The 18,872-nt window shown below is 32.5% G+C and overlaps 1 protein-coding gene across 1 annotated transcript in view; it reads left to right on the forward strand.

Annotated features, from left to right (window-relative positions):
- LOC132115008 (F-box/LRR-repeat protein 17-like) overlaps positions 1-18,872 on the forward strand; it is a 133,574-nt gene that overhangs the window by 58,581 nt on the left and 56,121 nt on the right. The window contains exon 3 of the mRNA XM_059523435.1: positions 8,364-8,440. Coding sequence (XP_059379418.1) covers positions 8,364-8,440 — 77 coding nt within the window. The remainder of the gene's footprint in view (positions 1-8,363; positions 8,441-18,872) is intronic.

Genomic DNA, 18,872 nt, shown 5'->3' on the forward strand with positions numbered 1-18,872 from the left:
TCTCATGTTATTTTGTAGCTTATTGTAGTTATTTTTACACCTATGGGTAAATTAATAATGTATATATATATATATATATATATATATATATATATATATATATATATATATATATATATAATTAAATTATATTATTATTATTTATAATATTCTGAAATATTATTCATATTTTGCCCTAAAATCAAAATAAATAAATTGTCATAAAGTCATAAATACCCATTTAATTTTATGCATTTTTTTGGCACATGTTAATACTAAATTATCATTAATTATCAATATTGTTAAGAATTCAAATGTCATTAAAAAGTGTTTATGGTAATTTTATGATTTAAAAACAAAGTGCTAAAATTCTTACATTGCAAATCTTAATGGTGCTAAACACAGGCTTCATTTTTTTAAAGCTATATATATATATATATATATATATATATAAATTTTGAGCTAAAATATGAGCGTGCTCTTGACAAGTTTGCCTGAGAATACATTATATCTGTGTCTGAGACTGAAGTTCTGGTCTCTTTCAGGCGTTTATCTGCCGCTTCAGTGTCGGATCTCATTACAGACGGACTGAATCACTTTAGAAACACTTCACACAGGCGTACAGTAACACGTTTACATCAGTCACACATAAAAGCAGCTGATAATTCAATGCATTTTGCAAGCTGCGCGATGCATTTAATGCATTTCTTTGCTGGACATTTATCATGGCCTTTATTTTCCAGATAGCATTTCTAAAGTTTTCATGATTGAGTCTGGATGATGTGATTGGATCCCTCTGGATTTATCTTATTAATTGCTTTAACTTCTTTTCCTTTGGCTGTCTGTAGTTGTGAAGTTAATTCTGAGGGCGGTTTGTGATAAGCTCATTCTGAAGTTCACTTTGCAGTGCAGATAATGGGATTGTGATGAAATCTCTGAAAGCGGGAGAATAATATTCACCTTGAAAAGAAACAAACTGGGTTTTTTTCTGCTTCACAGCTTCTACTTTATTCTCCAGCTCCACCGAACTCTGGCCGCTGGATTGAAGAAACTCCAGCCTGTTTTCAGGAATCCTAATGGCTCTGTGTCGCTCGTGTCTAAAGATCCTCTCAGCATCTTTCTCTGTGCTTTTTCAGGGAATATTGCATTAGAAGTCTTTTATGAGCTGCTGCTTCCTAAATGACTTGAACAAGTCCGGTAGCTGAACTCTTATGAAGCCGTTTTTGTTCATTACTGATATTCCCAGTGCAGAAATACAGATGACGGGCTCTTGATGTCCAGTTTAATAAGTGACTAACACTGAAATACAATAAAAGTTTAGTCAGGCCAAACGGGAAACTACCAGATCCATTTGAAAACATCTCAATGCTTCTTTTGAGCTTTATGGGAAGAGTGAAATACTTTGTGGTGCTATTTGCATGATCTGTTGTTTTATTTTATTTTTATTTAGTTATTTATTAGTCAGAGAAGCAGAGCTTAATTCTACATTTGTAGATAGATTAATATTTAATCATATAAAATATATATATTCAGCCTCACATTTGACTGCAAAATTAAAAGAAACTTAAAAGTATGTTTAACATAATGTTATTAAAAGGTTTAAATTTACTTAGTAATTTATTTATTTTTTGCACTTTGCCATTTATCTTAAATACGACACAGCAATAAATGTAATCTTTTATCTGATTAAATGATTTAAATGACTAAGAATTTGTATTTTATTATTTTTATTAAATTATTATTATTTCATAATTTTTAGGACATCTGTTTTCATTGTTAACCAGCAGAGACAGTGGAAATTATAACATTTAATGCTTATATTTAAAAAAATAGAATAATAATAATTGTTCATTTACCTGTTGATTATGCAGCTTAAAACATTTTTGTGTGTGTGTGTGTGTGTGTGTGTGCTGTTGAAACTATGAATGTCATTAACAATAATTAGTTTCACAGAGCTTGTAGTGAAATGGGCGGATGTTCGTTTTATCGTGGCCCGACATCTGAGGCATATTTGGTGTAATTAAAAGCAGGCTGTATAATTGAAGAACCTGCTCTCTGTCAGGGTTTCTAAAAATGACAAGCTCTTACCTCCTTCTCTTCCTTATTTCACCTCATTTTCTCCAGCTCTTCATCATCTGAAGACTTATTCCAGTTAAGCTTATTTTAAATGAACCAGAACTTTCTTTTTGGGAAATATTCACAATAACACAAATTTTGTCTGCCATTGATGCATTGTAGAATATTTTAACTGCATATTTTTGACATGTAAACATTAGATGTCCTTCATTGCAGAATTATTATACTGTTATTAACTAAAACTTAAACCATAACATAATGTATTTCTTGAAATAAGCTTTAACTGAAATGAAATCAAATTAGTTTCTCGAGTTTAACTGGATATACTAAAATTACTAAAGCTGAAATTTATAAAAACTATATAGATATTAAAAAATGAATGGCATTGACAACAGAATTACAAAAAAATAAATGTTTCTTTAAGTTTAGCTTGATGCAATAAAATAACTAAACAGAAATAAAACTATAAAACTGTAGACAGTAAATAAATAAATAATGTAATTACTTAGACTTCAAAAGTAAAATGAAAACAGAAAATAAACATAAAAAATCATTCAAAATATTCATTAAAAAATCATTATAGTATCCCAATACTATAATAAGACTTCTTCATTGTCACATTTATGCAGGATTATTTCAGATTTGTTCATTTATTGATTTTTGCATTTCTCATATTTAATTTTAACAAAATGTGCAGAGTGAAATGTAGTTTTCTTATTGGTATAATTGATATGATGATATTTATTCTAAGTGTTTAGCATTAAGGAATTTTTAGAATAATTCCCCTGTTGATTTTATCCCAAAGATTGTTGAAATACACTGTAAAATATTACAGTGTTTTTAACGGTAAAAAACTACAAATGCTACAGTACAAACCTGTTATGGTTAACGGTAAGTTCCTGTAAAATTTACCAGGAAAAAAACGTAAACTGACATTGCCAAAATTATCTGCGTTACATTTTAAATTTTGTTTGAATTTAATGTTTTTTCTTTGAAATAACCGTTTCTTAGTTTTTTATTATCTGTTATGTTTATTAGGGATGTATGTTATATATAATGTTGTTAAATTAATGTTTATTGCATATTTCAGTTAGAGACTCACCATGATGGTGATTAGTGTTTGTGTGAATGACACTGTGCACCTTCTATGCATGTTATTATTTAAAAGCTGGTTGTGATGGGCTTTGGTTCATCACGTGACTTTCTCATCAGCTCCTGCATTTGGTGGCTATTGGTGTATTACAGAGGTACAAAACCGATTTCAGTACTTCAATAGGTTGGTATATTAACATTACATCAGTTAATGAAATTTAACTGTAAATTTAAGTTAAATCTGTAAAACATAATGCTGTTAACGATTTTTTACGGCAGAATTCCGGCAACCACAGCTGCCGTTTTTTTACCGTAAATTTGACTTTTTTTTTTTTTTTCAGTGTATAGTGAATATTGCATAAAAAGCTCTTGCTCATTTAGTTCTCTGTTATAAAAACTCCTTTTCTGTGTGAACAATGCACAAGAGTCAGATACTTCCAGTCATGTACAAAAGGCTTTATTAGGAGGTATAAAAGAAATTTACAGCAGGAAAGTCTGATCCGCCCCTCCATTTCATTAAGACTGCAGTCGTATATATTGATATTCGCTCGCTCCAGACCTTGAGCGGTCCTCTCCGTCAAGTTTAGTTTGAGTTCTCAGTCTGTCAGACACATATTTGACGGGTTTTGTTGTGTTATAATGGTGCTTCAGGTAGTTTGTGTTGAATGGAGGAAGCGCAGCCTTGAGTTTGTCTTTAAAAGGGTTTTCTCAGTGAATTCCTCTTTTCTGTCGTGACCTGTCTATGGGTTCGCGTCTGTCTGGTTTTGTGATAAATGGGCTCTTTATGTGCGGCTTTTATTGTTGTGTTGGTCTTGTCTTCTTGTGAAGATGTGAAGAGCAACACTAATGTTTCTTATCAAAAATTGATGGCAGCGTTGCTCCTGCTGCGTCTGAATATTACCAGAGTTTTTCTCCATCTGTGAAACGCATTCAAAGTCTGCTTTCACATTCAGTCTTGTGATCTGCATGAGTTTAGACATATTTATACATTATGTGCTTTAGAAGAGTTTAATTTCTACATTTATTTACGGAGGTCACACTGCTGGAAGTGGAAAATATCCCTGTTTTATTTATTTTATATTTATTATAAAGATGATTTATGATTATTGTTATATAAAATAAAATCTAAATCATACAAAATATAAAAAAATGTAGCGATGTAATGTTAACTTTAATAAAAAACAAGATGACTGTTATTTTCAATTTTTTAATTTATATTTGATTTATTATTTATTTATGTATATTAAATAGTGGTCATTGATAATAGATATTACAATGTTATATAATTTTCTTTTTAAATTTGTATTTCATTTTTTGTATATCTGTATTTTGTTTTGTTCACCTATAGAATATAGTAGCTAGTAATAATTTATAAATAAACATTACAATTAATAAATATTATTATAATTATTATGTAAAGGTGATTATATTTTATTGATGTTATATTAATTATAAAGATAATTTCTAATTATTGTTATATACAATACAATATAAATTATACAAAATATTAAAAATAAAGCAATGTAAGATGTATTATAAATCAAACATTACCATGTTATATTTTCAATATTTGTATATTATATCTGTATAATAATATTTGTATACATGGGGATAATTGTAATTTCTATAATAAGTACATAGTATGTACATGAGGAACATATATATGTATATATATATATATATATATATATATATATATATATATATATATATATATATATATGTATATATATGTATATATATATACATATATATATATGTATATGTATATATATATATTCTTAGTAATAAGAATAATAAATATGAATGTTATATATTTTTTTATCATTTATAAATAATTTATAAATCTGTATTTAATTACTATATTTCATTTACATTTAGAGTGTATTAATAGTAATCAGTTTAAATATTAATTGTAATAAATATAAAAATTAAGTAATTACATTTTATAAAATATAAATTATATGCAAGTAATAATTCATATATAAGTATATGTAAGTAATTATCCATAAATACATACATAATAATTTTAATAAATATTATTATATTATTTTTGAAAGATGTCTTTTTTACATCTTATTATTTTTGAAAGGGATAGTCCACTCCAAAATAAATCAGATTAAATATAATTAAATAAACAAATAATAAATAATGAGTAAATATAATTACACATATAAATGAATTTATTTATTCTCTTTATTATGTGTATTCATTTATGTGCTTAATTTTATTTATTTTTATTTAATGTAAAAAAGTTACATTCATAATAAATGAATAAAAATAGTTATATATGTATATACGTACGTACACACACACTTAGATATATAGTAATTTATTTATTAATCATGTCTCTTAATTTGTTTATTAATATTTATGTAATTATTGATTTATATTTATTAATTTCATTAAACATAATAAAGAAATGCTAGAGCTGTCATGAAGAGATAGTGAGAAATAAAGGTATTGTGTTTAATGTTATTTTTGTATCTTTGAGATACTTCAATAGTTTTTATTAATATTTAGAATTATTTTGTATTTCTAAATCTTCCTTTTTTATTTTAATTTTACTTAAAGTTTAGTAATCTGTGTTTTTGTAATTTTTAGTATTTATTTAGTAGTCCGTTTAAGTATTTTTTTTTTCTTTTTTACATCAATTTAAACTAAAATGTTAAATTGAGAAATGTTGCTTTGGCTGCTAGCTAAAATAAAATAAGTTTACGTTTTTATTTATGTTAATGTTAATTTTTATTTCAAGTATATATTTTTTTATGGTTTTAGTTAACTATAATAACTCTGGTTGTGCTCATAGAGTTGAGACTGAAAAGCGATCTTAAATCAACAAGCTTGTAAGCAACAGGAGAGACAGCAGGTCAGACAAAGTGTAAGTTGTTTATGTGTGTATTTGGTTACTGGTGAGTTAGTGAAGGTGATTAAATGCAGCTGTTGAATCATCATAATCACATTGTTTTGATATAAATATAAACAAAATTAACTTTTGTTAATCACAAGAGTGCCATGTTTCCATTGCTGCGAGTCTCTTTCCAATGCTGGACTTTGATTCCCAATCCTGTCAGTCAACAATCAGCCGCTCTGATTAAAGTAAACACGCTAATGACACACAAACAATGCAGAGGCGTGTTTGAGCCCTGATGAAGATGCATCTTCATCATCATCATCATCAGTTGTTTGATTATCCGCTCCGGCCTGCTTTTACACATCTTTCCTGATTCGTAGTCTCTCTCTCGCTGTCTGACCATCCCTCGCTCGCCCGCCGCTGCTCTCAGCCTAATTGGCTGACTGTGGAGTGTCTTTGTCGTCATGGAAACTACTTTAATGTCCCTTTATTGGACATCACGGCCTTGAGTCATGGTCGCCGTGGCGATGCAGGAAGAGGAATTAGAGAGGAGAGGTAACCGAGGGCGAACCGTTATAATGAGAGTGATTTCAGACGATCAGCAAGAGCTGCATCGCTATATTACATTTAATAAAAGCTAAAACCAATAAAACATTTCTAAATATTAAGATTTTAATGTTAATATTCCTATAATTCAAATATTTCTCAAAAATAATTTATTGTTAACTGAAACCAAACTGAAAAAATAAAAAGTCCTAAAACTTTGCATGCTTTAGCAAGTTTCTTTGTTTGTTAGCTTTTACCACTTTATTTTTATGTTATTTTATTATGTTTGTCCTCTTTGTATTTAGTAACGCGATATGTTGTGGGAAACAGAAATGTCTATTTTGTGTAAAAAGAGATTTCAGTTTCTCGATTCACGATTTTATAACAAATCTTTATATTGGTTTTACTATTTTAAAAAGTTGTTTAAGCAGTACAGCCAAACAAATTTCTCTATTTTTAAAACAAAGCCTTATAAGGTGAAGAAATAAAGAAAACAAACAGTGCTTTATCTTTCAGGTACAGTAGCTGTATTTAGCATTAGCATTCGGAAACTGAATGAACAAATATGAAAATAAAACACTATGTACACTTAACTGTATAGATGATAGACTGATTCTTATTACATGAATGAGTTTTTTTCTTCTGTTGAACACAAAAGTTATTTTGAATAATTCAAAGACCAGCAGCTGTTTGGTTTAATTTATTATTTTGTAAAAATATATAGGCGTGGTACAATATGTGAGTGAGTAAATAATGAAAGAATAAAATTTTTTGGGTGAACTCTCCCTTTAATCACAGGCAGTAGCATATTTAGTGCTATTAGACTGCTGTCACTTTAAGACCTACACGCATCCGTTTCTCTCTCGACTCTTTACGTTGACTTTAGACATAACCAGCTGTGATTATATGTAACACTTGTGTGTTTTTGACAGTATTAGCGCAGTCAGACGTGAAATATATCTTAGTCCGGTAATCATGTGCTTTTCGATATAATTTTTAGTGTGTGCACGCTTCACCTGAACATACTCAGAAAAAGTGCACGTCACAGCACGCAAATGAAATGTTTAACCGACAAGAGTTAACATTTGATGTGAATGTATGTGGCGCTCTACATAAATTACCATATTTCTATAAAAGCAGATCGTGGACACGTTTGAATCGTCCAAGATCAAAAATCGTCATATTCCCTTATTCCCAGAGATGCATTAAATTAATGAAATCAGTCTTGTATTTAGAATTTTCTCTTAATGTTTCCGTTCACTGATTGTATGTTGAATATGTGTATGTACTCTATAAACCAAGCTTTCTTGCATGCATTATTGTTCTGGATGTGAGCGTCTGTCAAATGCATGAATGCAAATGTGATGGCTGTAGATCTGAAGGCTTCTCTCTGGAGGATGAATGTTGCACTAAAGGTCAGTGGGGTCAAACAGACAGTTCTGTTCATACAGGGGTTGCTGTGATTCTCCTGTTCTTCTCCATCATGTATGTCTTTGAAGTCTTGGCATTAGTAGTTTTAGCACGGAGGCTTTTCCCATCTGAAAGCCCTTTTAGTTTTTAATCAAAGTCGATTCAATTAAATTATTAATTTTCTTCCTAAATGCTTTTGAGGTGCTGATATGGGATCAGTGGAGAAGAAAGGGCTGGCGGCGAGTCACATTTAATGATTGGGTTTCAGGAGAGTGTGATGTAATTACGTTCAGGTGATGGAATTACACCTGCTTTGATTAACGAGCCGCTGATCTGAGCGTGTGCGGATGACCGTAGACCTTTCCTGACCTTTGACCCTGTCCGTCTCTCTGTTGTGTGTTGGCAGGTGTGTAGAGATCATCGCGAAGGAGGGTCGGAGTCTGAAGGAGCTCTATCTGGTGTCCTGCAAGATTACAGATCACGGTAAGACTGAGATGAGTTTGGATGCGGACCAAAACGTGAACCCTTCATTCTCAGAGATACAGGGGGCGCTAGAACGGACATGAACTTTAACCTTTAGTCTTCTCACTCGGTTTTTGCTTTTATGCCATGGTGAAGTAGTAGTTATTTTATTTATTCTTCAAACTCCTAAAACGTACATTTTATTTATTTTTATTTTTATTTTTCAAAATCCTAAAACTTTGCCCTGTTGTCATTGTTAGGAATCTGGCTTTTACATTTTATTTAATTATATTTTTATCATAATTATATATATTAAACATATATTTCTTTAAAAAAAAATGTTTTTATTATTATTATATTTTATTTTATTTATATTTTTCATTTTATTTTTTTCCCCCTAAAACTTTTTTTTCTTTTATTTTTTTTTCTTTAACGTTTACATTTTATTTGATTTATTTTGTTATTTATTCAGTCATTCATTCATTCATTCATTCATTCATTTTCTTTTCTTTTACAAAATCCTAAAACCTAATTTTAGTGATTAAAATTATTCTATTTTATTTATTTATTTATTTGCATTTGCATTGTAATTACTGTATTACTGAAGCAGTAATGATGTAAAGATACATTTTTACCAAAATGCTTTATTTTCAAACTTTAAGATAGCTGCAGTCTTTTACATTTATTTATTTGAAATAAATGGTACACCTTTGTAATCTATACATGTCCAGTTTTAGACTTTTAAATGTCTCTCTCAGATTTTTCTTCCACTCTTCCACTGTGTTGGAGGACGGTGCTCGTGTCGTGTGTTAGTTGAGTTTGTGTTTCTGTCCGTTCAGTCCATTGAAGCAGTATTAATGCGTGTTGTCAGTCCCGTGCTTGAGCTCCAGCAGTATGTGGTCCAGATCATGCAGTAATGATGGCAGATAAAGCCTCTGATCCCTCGACAGCTGCATGTGTTCACATGCTGAATCACGCCGTGCTTCGGCTAATTACTGCCCGCTGAGACTGAAGGACAGAGCGGAGCGATTACACCGAGCAAACGCGCTGCCAGACGTGATGTTAGATGTACAGTAACTGCGTTGCGACGGGGCAAAACTCCTCCAATGAGCCGTTCCTGTGCTTGTTCTTCAGCTCAGAGTAATGAAAACACATTTGGCTTTTATTAGCCGCTCTCCTCCCACCGAACAACAGGAACACCGAGATTTGCTTCAGTGTTTTTAAGTGGAAGAGTAGATTTTGGGGTCAGTGGTGCTCTTAAAAGAGTGTTGCGGTGTGGCACTTAATCGAGTTGAGCTCCTGCCCAAACACTGACCACATGACTGGTCTGTCTTTCCATGGACACCAGCTGGAGAAAAAATCAGCACCAGTCCAGAAGCATTAGACGTCATTACATGCAGCTGTGCCACTTACGGTCAGCAGCGAGACGTAATGACATAAATAACCTGACCGGTGTAGTTGAGTAGAGTTAGGAGTCTGTTTTACCTTTCAGGCGTAACTACTGTCATGGTGAAGCAGTAGTGAATTACACTGCTTTTAAATTTATTTTATTTTATTTAAAATCATAAGACTTTGGACAAGCAGCAGGCTTTTAAATTAATTTAATTATATTTTATTATATATATATTTTTAATTTAGTTTCTTGTTATAGATCGCTACAGAATCCTAAAACTACTGCCAAGATAAGGCAGCTTTTACTATTTTATAATTTTTTTTTTTTCTTGTTATAGATTCCTTCATCCTAGAACTACTGCTGTGATAGGGCAGCTTTTGCTATTTCATTTTATTTTATTTATTTATTTTTTTTTTTAACTTTTATATATTTTTTTATATATATAATTTATTTATATGGTTTTTTTTTCAAAATCCTAAATGTTTTTGTCTAATTTCATGGTGAAGCAGCATCATGTTTATTATTAGATGTTGAATTATGAGTGGATATTAAAAATAAAGTAAGTCTTATTTAATTTCAGCAGTTCCACATACATTTTATTTGATTTAAAATCTATTTTATATTTACTTTGGTCATCACCAATAGCTTCTCTCAGATATGTGTAAATAAATAAATAAATATATCTATATATTTAATAAAAAAAAAGATTAAAATTTAAAAAAGCTGTTTTCTGTGTGAATCTGTGTTAAAGTGTAATTTATTTCTGTGATGCTCCGCTGTATTTCCAGCATCATTCCTCCAGTCTTCAGTGTCACATGATCTTCAGAAATCATGAAAATATGATGATTTACTGCTCAAGAAACATTTCTGATTATTATCAATATTGAAAACAGTTAATATTTTTGTGGAAACTGTGATGCATTTTTTTTTCAGGATTCACAGATGAACAGAAAGATCAAAAGATAACCATTTATTTGAAACCGAAATCTTTTGTCACATTATGAATCTCTTTACGGTCACTTTTGATCAATTTAATGCGTCCTTGATGAATAAAAAAAGTACTAATTTCTCTGTGCATCACAGTTTACACAAAATATTAAACAGCACAAATACGTTTTTTAGGCACCATATCAGCGTATTAGCATGCTTGTGAATGTGAATCCACATCGGCTCGTACTGAACTAGCAGCGGTCATCTCGGACGCTCAGAACATCCTCGCTTCATCTCTGCAGGTCTAGAAACGAGCCGCGTCTCTGAAAGTCACTTTAGTGTTTCTTTGGCAGCAGTGAGTTAAAGTGACTGAAGGACGCATGTGATGCTTCATCAACCTCTAAAGCCTTCAAACGTCCTGAAATCTTATTCTTGCTGCAGTAAGTCCACTACCAGATGTTTCTGTTAGCTTCACCAGCTGTATTTATAGTGTTGAGCTATGATGAATCCCATGTTCTCTGGATTCTCCGGATCACGTGTGTTCCTCACGGTATGTCTAATGTATTTCAGCCCACTTGAGATAATTACACATAAGTGGTTCAGTAATGTTTCGAATCGCTCTGAACTCCTTGCAGCGTTTGTTTAACGTCAGCAGAACTCGGGGGGACGGTAATCACGACCCGTGATGAATGACCACGACATCAAAACCCTACGCTAATGATGGCCTGCAATGCACCCTGAATATCCGAGGGTTTAAAGAAGATGAATGACGGACACCAGCGCTCCTCTGAGGGACGCTAAATACACCGATCTCTCGCGTCCTGCTGCTAATCGAATGATTGGTGGATTTCCTCTGGATCCGTTGGATAAAAGGAGGTTGATTTTTGCTTCCGCGTTCTTGGCTGGATTTAGTCTTTCATTTAAATCTCTAGTTGTGCTTGGGGCAAAAAATGCAGCAAAAATGCCTCCAATTTCAAGAAAAAGGAACAGAAATGTTCTCATGCACAATTACCTTAAATCTAATACACGTGTTGCTATTTAAGTGAAATGTGAAAATTAAATAAGAGTCGAATTGCTCGCATTGCATCAAAGATTTATCGTTTTTTCCAGCATTAACCATTTTATGCATTCTATTAATCAACACTGATAATCATTATTACAATATAGAGAGCAATAATTAACAATACATATTTTACACTGCAATAAAATGATTTTATTAGTATTTTTTAGGATGATTTGAGGTATGAGCCGCTCATTTAAATCTCTATTCGTGGACATCACAGGTGCTTGAGGGCAAAGAAAGAGCAAAAATGCCTCCAAATTCAAGAAAAAACGGACAAATGTGGTCCTCTGTACAATTAAACTTAAATCAGTGTTGAGATTTAAGTTAAAGCGTGAGAAAAGTCTCATATTGCATCAGAGATTTATTTTAATACATGCATTTTTTTGCAATGCATTCTATAAATCAACGATTAGAATTATTATTACAATATTAAGAGCAATAATTAATAGCAATTTTTGTTGCAATATTCCTGTAATTAATTTCTGTTTTGTTTATTTTACACTGAAAAAAATAGTTCTTCTTGTTTTGTTTTCTAGTACTAATATCTAAACATTCATAACTCAAGAATCATTTCCTTATTAGAAGCGAAATTACATGAATACATTTTTTTTAAATGATTAAAAATATTACAAATATTATTGATATTAAGTTTTTGAAAAATGTATTACAATTAAGTGAATTTGTTGAAAACAAGCAAACAAACAAAAGAAGAAAAAAACCCTGCAAATGCGGTCAGAAACATGTATTTAATTCAGAGACAATTAGAAAGAGAGATTATTTATCTGAGCTCATTGGCAGATATTTATTCTTGTTGTAATGTGCTTAATTTTGATCTTTTTTTTTTTTTGTAAAGAAATCTGCTTCTCAATATTTGTACTAGAGAACAACACAAAAATATGATTTTTGTTGTGACATTCTTGTTTTTTTTTTATTTTACACTGCAAAAAAGAGAGAAAAAGTACTCAGTATATTTCTCTTGTTTTTTAGTTAAATCACTAAATCAAGATAGATTTACTGAAGAAACAAAATGATTTTTTTTTTTTGGATATTATTCAAAATCAATTGAGTTTTTGCTTAAAGGTGCCATCTGTCATGTCTGGCAAAAAAATCAAGTCATACTCCACATTCCATACCAGATGGGGGCAGTATGCCTCAATAACGTGAATTGGTCTACTCTAGAGTAACAAACGAGAAACGGCATAGTCTCTATGCTCCGCCCCTACCTTCACAACAACCCTACAGCCATAGCTGAAGCCCAGAGGAACGTTGGGTGATGTCAAGTGATTTTAAAACATGACATCTTCAAGCTACTCCCCTTCACCTATACCAGTGAATATGTTCATATTCGTTTTGTTCATATTACATTTTGAGTTGTATATACACATTATTTTAATTAAATTAATTTGACAGACAGCATTCTGTCAACATCAGACAGCTGATGTTGACCAAGCTAGCGCCAACCAACGTAACCAGAGCTGCCAACTCTCAAGCATTCACCGTGAGACACACGCTATTGACTCTTTTCACACGCTTTCATGCAACACATCAATTTTCTCACGTACAGAAAAACCACGAAGCAAAGAGGACACGGAGACCAACAGACTAAGTTAGACAGAGCAGGTTAGTTATGATATAAAAAAAATGGGTAAGTTATAGCTAGCTAATTATCAAACGCAGTTACGGTTAGCCATCGCTAACATTAGCACGTTTATAGAACAGCCTTCGATACATTTCTATGTTATAACTTCCCGGAAAAAAAATACACAAACATATAAAACAAAGTTCTAGCGAAATACTAACAGCATCTAACTTACCAATCCAAAAGAAATGTTGCAAGTTCGGTGTTGAACCTCATTTCTTTCAGGTCCATCAGTTGTCTCCAGCGATTGAAAGCAGTGCCGATGTTTACTCTGGTTCGGCTCCTTTTCTTATCGGATTTGATTTGTGATTCCGAGCGCGGTTGTTTCCCTGTAGCGGGTGGTGGTCTCTTGCCAAGGGCTTCAGTCACCCTTCCGCTCTCTTCCCTGAACTGAAACGAAGTAGTGGGCTGTATTTCCACACGATTGACATCAGGTTAGATTACGCCCACAAGCCGTGCGAGTTATTCGTGTATTGCAGGTTGGCTGGTGGTTATGTTGCCCGCATACCGCCTCCCATGGCCGAAACTGGTATTACGACACCTGTCGGGCCGGGGCTAGTAATGCTAATGCTAATTAAGGTTGATATCTCTGCAGCACTATAACTTGACATTTTTTTAATGACATCATCGCCCTTATTTCTTCTCATTCTTTTGATGCGTGTAGGTCATTTTTTGGATATTTTTACCTCAATTTTTGCACATGGCACCTTTAAAACAAGAAAAAAATATCTGCCAATGAGCTCAAAAAATAATAATCTTTTTTTCTTGTTGAATTAAGATTTTTTTATGACCCAAGTAGTAAATAATATTTTCTCGTTTAAAGCATAAATTTGCTTCATTTTGACAAATCTTTCAGTAAACGAGACCTAACATCTAAATGCAAGTAAATTTATCCTGGTTTAAGTATGTTTATATATTTGTAGTGAAAAACAAGACACCAGTCATATATTAGCAGTGCACTATATATATAGGTGTACTTTATATAGGATGACATTAATCTCATGACAGTATCAGGTTATAGTTTAAGCATCTGTAAATGAGTTTAAAAGCCATTTCAGACACAGCATCTGTTCCAGCTCTGCAGTGTAACAATGACTTGCTCTTACAAAAATGAAAAATGCCTCTCTAGCATTTATTATTTTTATTAAAGGAGTTAGTTCTCTTCTCGTCGTGCCGTGTTTTTCTGCTTTTAATCAGCAGCAGTAATGCTCTTGTGATGTAGTGCGCAGGAAATGGACGAACTGTGTGACGTTCACATCTGAAGCATCTCTTTCTGCTTCCACGAAGAGCTGTTTTTCTGTTGGCAGTGTTAGGTACGTTTATTTGTAACTAATGCATCCAAAAGTGCTGTAGAAAAACATCATCCCCATTTTTACTCATCTTAATACACAAGCTATTACAGTTAATGTGTGTTTTTTTTTTAAATGTATTATTTTAATAATTACTGCTGTCAAAATGAATGCATTTAAGCATGCAATAATTTGCAATAAGTGTGGTTCAGACAGTCACCGTGTCAGATTATGTGATTTTCACTCCTACAATCTTGTGAACAAGCAATTATCATGACAATTATTTCACCACTGAATCAGTAGTTTTCGTTCTATCGTTCTGCTTTTATAATGAGTTAAAATACTGAGTTACACATATGAACAAAAGTATCAGAAAACTCCTCAGAAATGCATTATTCTTACCATAAACTGAACGGACCCAATAATGCTGTACAACCCGAATTCCGGAAAAGTTGGGACGTTTTTTAAATTTTAATAAAATGAAAACTAAAAGACTTTCAAATCACATGAGCCAATATTTTATTCACAATAGAACATAGATAACATAGCAAATGTTTAAACTGAGAAAGTTTACAATTTTATGCACAAAATGAGCTCATTTCAATTTTGATTTCTGCTACAGGTCTCAAAATAGTTGGGACGGGGCATGTTTACCATGGTGTAGCATCTCCTTTTCTTTTCAAAACAGTTTGAAGACGTCTGGGCATTGAGGCTATGAGTTGCTGGAGTTTTGCTGTTGGAATTTGGTCCCATTCTTGCCTTATATAGATTTCCAGCTGCTGAAGAGTTCGTGGTCGTCTTTGACGTATTTTTCGTTTAATGATGCGCCAAATGTTCTCTATAGGTGAAAGATCTGGACTGCAGGCAGGCCAGGTTAGCACCCGGACTCTTCTACGACGAAGCCATGCTGTTGTTATAGCTGCAGTATGTGGTTTTGCATTGTCCTGCTGAAATAAACAAGGCCTTCCCTGAAATAGACGTTGTTTGGAGGGAAGCATATGTTGCTCTAAAACCTTTATATACCTTTCAGCATTCACAGAGCCTTCCAAAACATGCAAGCTGCCCATACCGTATGCACTTATGCACCCCCATACCATCAGAGATGCTGGCTTTTGAACTGAACGCTGATAACATGCTGGAAGGTCTCCCTCCTCTTTAGCCCGGAGGACACGGCGTCCGTGATTTCCAACAAGAATGTCAAATTTGGACTCGTCTGACCATAAAACACTATTCCACTTTGAAATAGTCCATTTTAAATGAGCCTTGGCCCACAGGACACGACGGCGCTTCTGGACCATGTTCACATATGGCTTCCTTTTTGCATGATAGAGCTTTAGTTGGCATCTGCTGATGGCACGGCGGATTGTGTTTACCGACAGTGGTTTCTGAAAGTATTACTGGGCCCATTTAGTAATGTCATTGACACAATCATGCCGATGAGTGATGCAGTGTCGTCTGAGAGCCCGAAGACCACGGGCATCCAATAAAGGTCTCCGGCCTTGTCCCTTACGCACAGAGATTTCTCCAGTTTCTCTGAATCTTTTGATGATGTTATTCACTGTAGATGATGAGATTTGCAAAGCCTTTGCAATTTGACGTTGAGGAACATTGTTTTTAAAGTTTTCCACAATTTTTTTACGCTGTCTTTCACAGATTGGAGAGCCTCTGCCCATCTTTACTTCTGAGAGACTCTGCTTCTCTAAGACAAAGCTTTTATAGCTAATCATGTTACAGACCTGATATCAATTAACTTAATTAATCACTAGATGTTCTCCCAGCTGAATCTTTTCAAAACTGCTTGCTTTTTTAGCCATTTGTTGCCCCCGTGCCAACTTTTTTGAGACCTGTAGCAGGCATTAAATTTTAAATGAGCTAATTAAGTGGATAAAAGTGTAAAATTTCTCAGTTTAAACATTTGCTACGTTATCTATGTTCTATTGTGAATAAAATATTGGCTCATGTGATTTGAAATTCCTTTAGTTTTCATTTTATTAAAATTTAAAAAACGTCCCAACTTTTCCGGAATTCAGGTTGTAAATGCATGAACACATGTTATTTGTGTTCAGATCCTCTCGCTTGTGATTTCTGATTTTTCATGTTTTCACAGCCGTGATTTCAGCTCAGGAACTATTTCAACACCGTGACATTTTTGTCCACATCAACCCTGTGGGGTTATGTATTTGGGGTCATGTTTTCTTGTGTAGTTTGTTAATGGTTTTTAAAGATGATGACGAACTCGATCGTGTTTCTAATTCATGAGAAATGAATGTGAGTTTGATTGACACACAACATTTGATGTAGGAAGTGTTTCTCATTGCTTTATAAAGCTCTTAAAGAGACAGTTCATCATTTACTATGAAGTTCATGTGCTGAAGATATGTTATGATATGATATGATTTAGAAAAATGCAGGTATCTGAGCAGCTCAATGCTCCCCATTGATTTCCATAGCTTTTTTTCTTCTTTTTTTTAATATATAATATGAAAGTTAATGGGGACCAGAAGATTTTGTCTAACTAACTGTTGTTAGTCTTCAAAATATCATATTTTATATACAAAATTCACATAATACTTCAACATTTTTACTGTATTTTAGATTTTTGTTCTTTATTATTTAAAGTAGTACTTGTTAATAAATATTAATTATGAATTATAATACTTAATAATTATGCATTAGAATAATTATTTTATAATTATAAATAAATTGCATTAAGTTGCATTGATTTTCTAGAATAAAAAGAAAAATAAATGATCTGATGTAAATTAAATTACTGTTAATAATTATACATTATTATTATGAATTCTGTATGCAATTATAAAAATATAATAACAAAAGCCACTTATGTCAGTAATCCTGATTATTATATGACTTGTACTAATTCATACTAATATTTGCTGTTTATGCATTCATATACTTATTAATTTTAAATTAGAGTTATTATTGCATAATGATAAAATATAAACAACAGTAGGTGTACAATAAACGTTAATGATTCAAAAGATTTCTGTTTCAAATAAATACTGTTCTTCTGATCTTTCTATGCATCTTTGAATCCTGAAAAATACAATGTATCACGGTTAGGGCTGGGACAACGCGTCGAGGTCATCGATGACGGCGACGCAAAAAATACGTCGACGCAAAATATGTGCATCGATTCGTCGACCTGTTTTTATTTCTCTAAAAAACGTTTGCAAAACGTTTACCTTATGTGCGCTGAATATACGTGATGGCCGGATCAACATTCTGTCCAACATTATATAACCAATGCAGGGTTTTTTCTGCAATGATCTTTTTTTTTGGCGGCTGTCAAAGCCTTATTTGATCGGTGAGTGATCTGTGCTGCGCCTGACAGGGCGCGTACGAGAGAGAGCCCCGGCTGCGCGCGCACTCACAGTCTTCAAACAACACGAGCGCTTCTTGCTCTCTCTCTCCCTTGTGCATATTAATCAAAATCATTAAACACGATAGAAAAACACCAAAGTTTCACGCGCACTCACAGTCTTCAATCTACACGAGCGCTGTCTTGCTCTCTCTCTCTCTCTCTCCCTCGTGCATATTAACCAAAATCATTAGACACGATAGAAAAAGGGCGGAACGCCAAAGTTTCACGTGGAGCATTCAGAGATTTTTTTTTTTTCTCCATGACAGGCTGCTGGCTCCCACTGTTAATTATTATTATTATTTTTTTTTTGTAAAAGCACTCTATATTAGCTTAAAGCCCTCAAGTTTACATTGGTTACTGTATTCTTTCAATTGCTCTAAACAAGTATTTTTGTGAAGCTATGTGTTTTCAAGGCTTCAAGGTTTTATTGAACGCTATCTCTATACAATTGCAAAGTAATGCATTCTTAGTCAGTCTTTTATTTTGTAATTTTAAGAGCAATAAACATATATTGCAATGTTAAGGAATTCATGTTTTTTTCATTCAGATATGTAAATCAACATGTATAAATTGTTAGTAGTCAATTAATGGGGAGATAATCGAAATCGAATCGGTCTGAAAAAAAATTAATCGTTAGATTAATCAATGAATCGAAAAAATAATCGCTAGATTAATCGTTTAAAAAATAATCATTTATCCCAGCCCTAATCACGGTTTACACAAAAATATTAATGTTTTGATAATCAGATAATATTTG

Source organism: Carassius carassius, chromosome 34 (assembly GCF_963082965.1).
Source record: "Carassius carassius chromosome 34, fCarCar2.1, whole genome shotgun sequence".
Lineage (NCBI taxonomy): Eukaryota > Metazoa > Chordata > Actinopteri > Cypriniformes > Cyprinidae > Carassius > Carassius carassius.